The 1278-nt window shown below is 38.0% G+C and overlaps 1 protein-coding gene across 1 annotated transcript in view; it reads right to left on the reverse strand.

The window, feature by feature from the left end:
* Positions 1 to 331: 331 nt before the first annotated feature.
* LOC101499632 (alpha-mannosidase 2) overlaps positions 332 to 1278 on the reverse strand; it is a 6184-nt gene continuing 5237 nt past the window's right edge. Inside the window, exon 4 of the mRNA XM_004489290.4 lies at positions 332 to 1278. This exon is cut by the window's right edge and continues 2281 nt beyond it. Within this exon, the coding sequence (XP_004489347.1) occupies positions 806 to 1278 (473 nt within the window). The 3' untranslated portion in view covers positions 332 to 805.

A 1278-nucleotide genomic window follows, 5' to 3' on the forward strand; every position in this document is an offset into this window, starting at 1 on the left:
TTGAACTGGTGAATACACTATTCACAGTTAAGTTGAAGAATTTAATTTCACTTTCTCTTCCATGCAATGTTTTTAAAATTCAACCAGATATTGAATTGGTGAATGCACTATTCACAGTTAAGTAGGGTGGACAATTAACCGGTTTGGCAAGTCCCGTTTTTGAAAGTATTCGTATATGAATAACATGAAAAATGAATGAACCCTTCTCTGAGACTATTTTACCATAAGAAACCATTCAGCAATACACATGCAATTACCAATATGCTAATCCTTATCCAGCAGAATTTATCCACCTGTACTAACTTTTAACATTGCATATGAATTTTGATAATTGTGAATAATGATAAGCATTGATAATTAGTCTTGCAAACTGTTGAGTCCACATTCAAAGAAGAATACACTCCTTTGCACAAATAGAGGTATTAAATATGTACATAAATGTATGTCACTACCCTCTAACAAACGTGTTGTACATTAATGAAGCAAAACTCATCTTTCAACTATAGTCCACAAAAACAAAAAGTAATCAAAATGCTACAGCAGCATACTAAACAAACAACGTTCCGCAAAAGCTATCGTCTCATCATCGATGTCTTTATAACAGCAATCTACAAAAGTATCGCGCTCGCACCACTCTTCCTCAACCAAGGTGAACACCTTTTGCATGGATGTTACCATACATTCTATTTGCCTGCATCATCTTATAAACTCAAGTGTTTAAATGAGAAATTAGTCCAAGAATAAATCATCCCTACCATTAATAGGGCAATAACAAAATTTTATCTTTGTTGATATTATGAGGAATTTATTGTTGTGGCCGCAACTCTAACCGGTAGGCTTGTATGTCCATCGGAGATATGGCAACATGCCCTTCTTGTGCAAGATCAGCAAACTGTTCTGTGAACCCTATTACTTCCGGATCTTCATGGAGAAGATTCAAGGAAGTCGATTTAGCCTTCAAGACGGTAAGATCCTTGAACATGCTGAAGAGATTCACGGGGTCGTCGGCTAGATTAGTGCATTGTGATGACCTTCCCTTATGACAGTATGAAGAATCCCAATGTCGCCTGTGCAAAATTAGAACGAATCTAGAACTTTCAGGCGGTGTCTGCAAAAACTTCAAAGGCTTGGGAACTTTGAAGTTCACTATATGCAAGTCGCACGGCAAGGGAGTAGCGAGAGGAGAAAAGGATCTCGGCGGCGGTGGCTTTGCGGACAGTTCCTGCGACTTTTTGGAAATGAATGCGTGTAATGGATAGTTCAAATGAGAACCGACAC

This window comes from Cicer arietinum, chromosome 2, assembly GCF_000331145.2.
Source record: "Cicer arietinum cultivar CDC Frontier isolate Library 1 chromosome 2, Cicar.CDCFrontier_v2.0, whole genome shotgun sequence".
Taxonomy (NCBI): Eukaryota; Viridiplantae; Streptophyta; class Magnoliopsida; order Fabales; family Fabaceae; genus Cicer; species Cicer arietinum.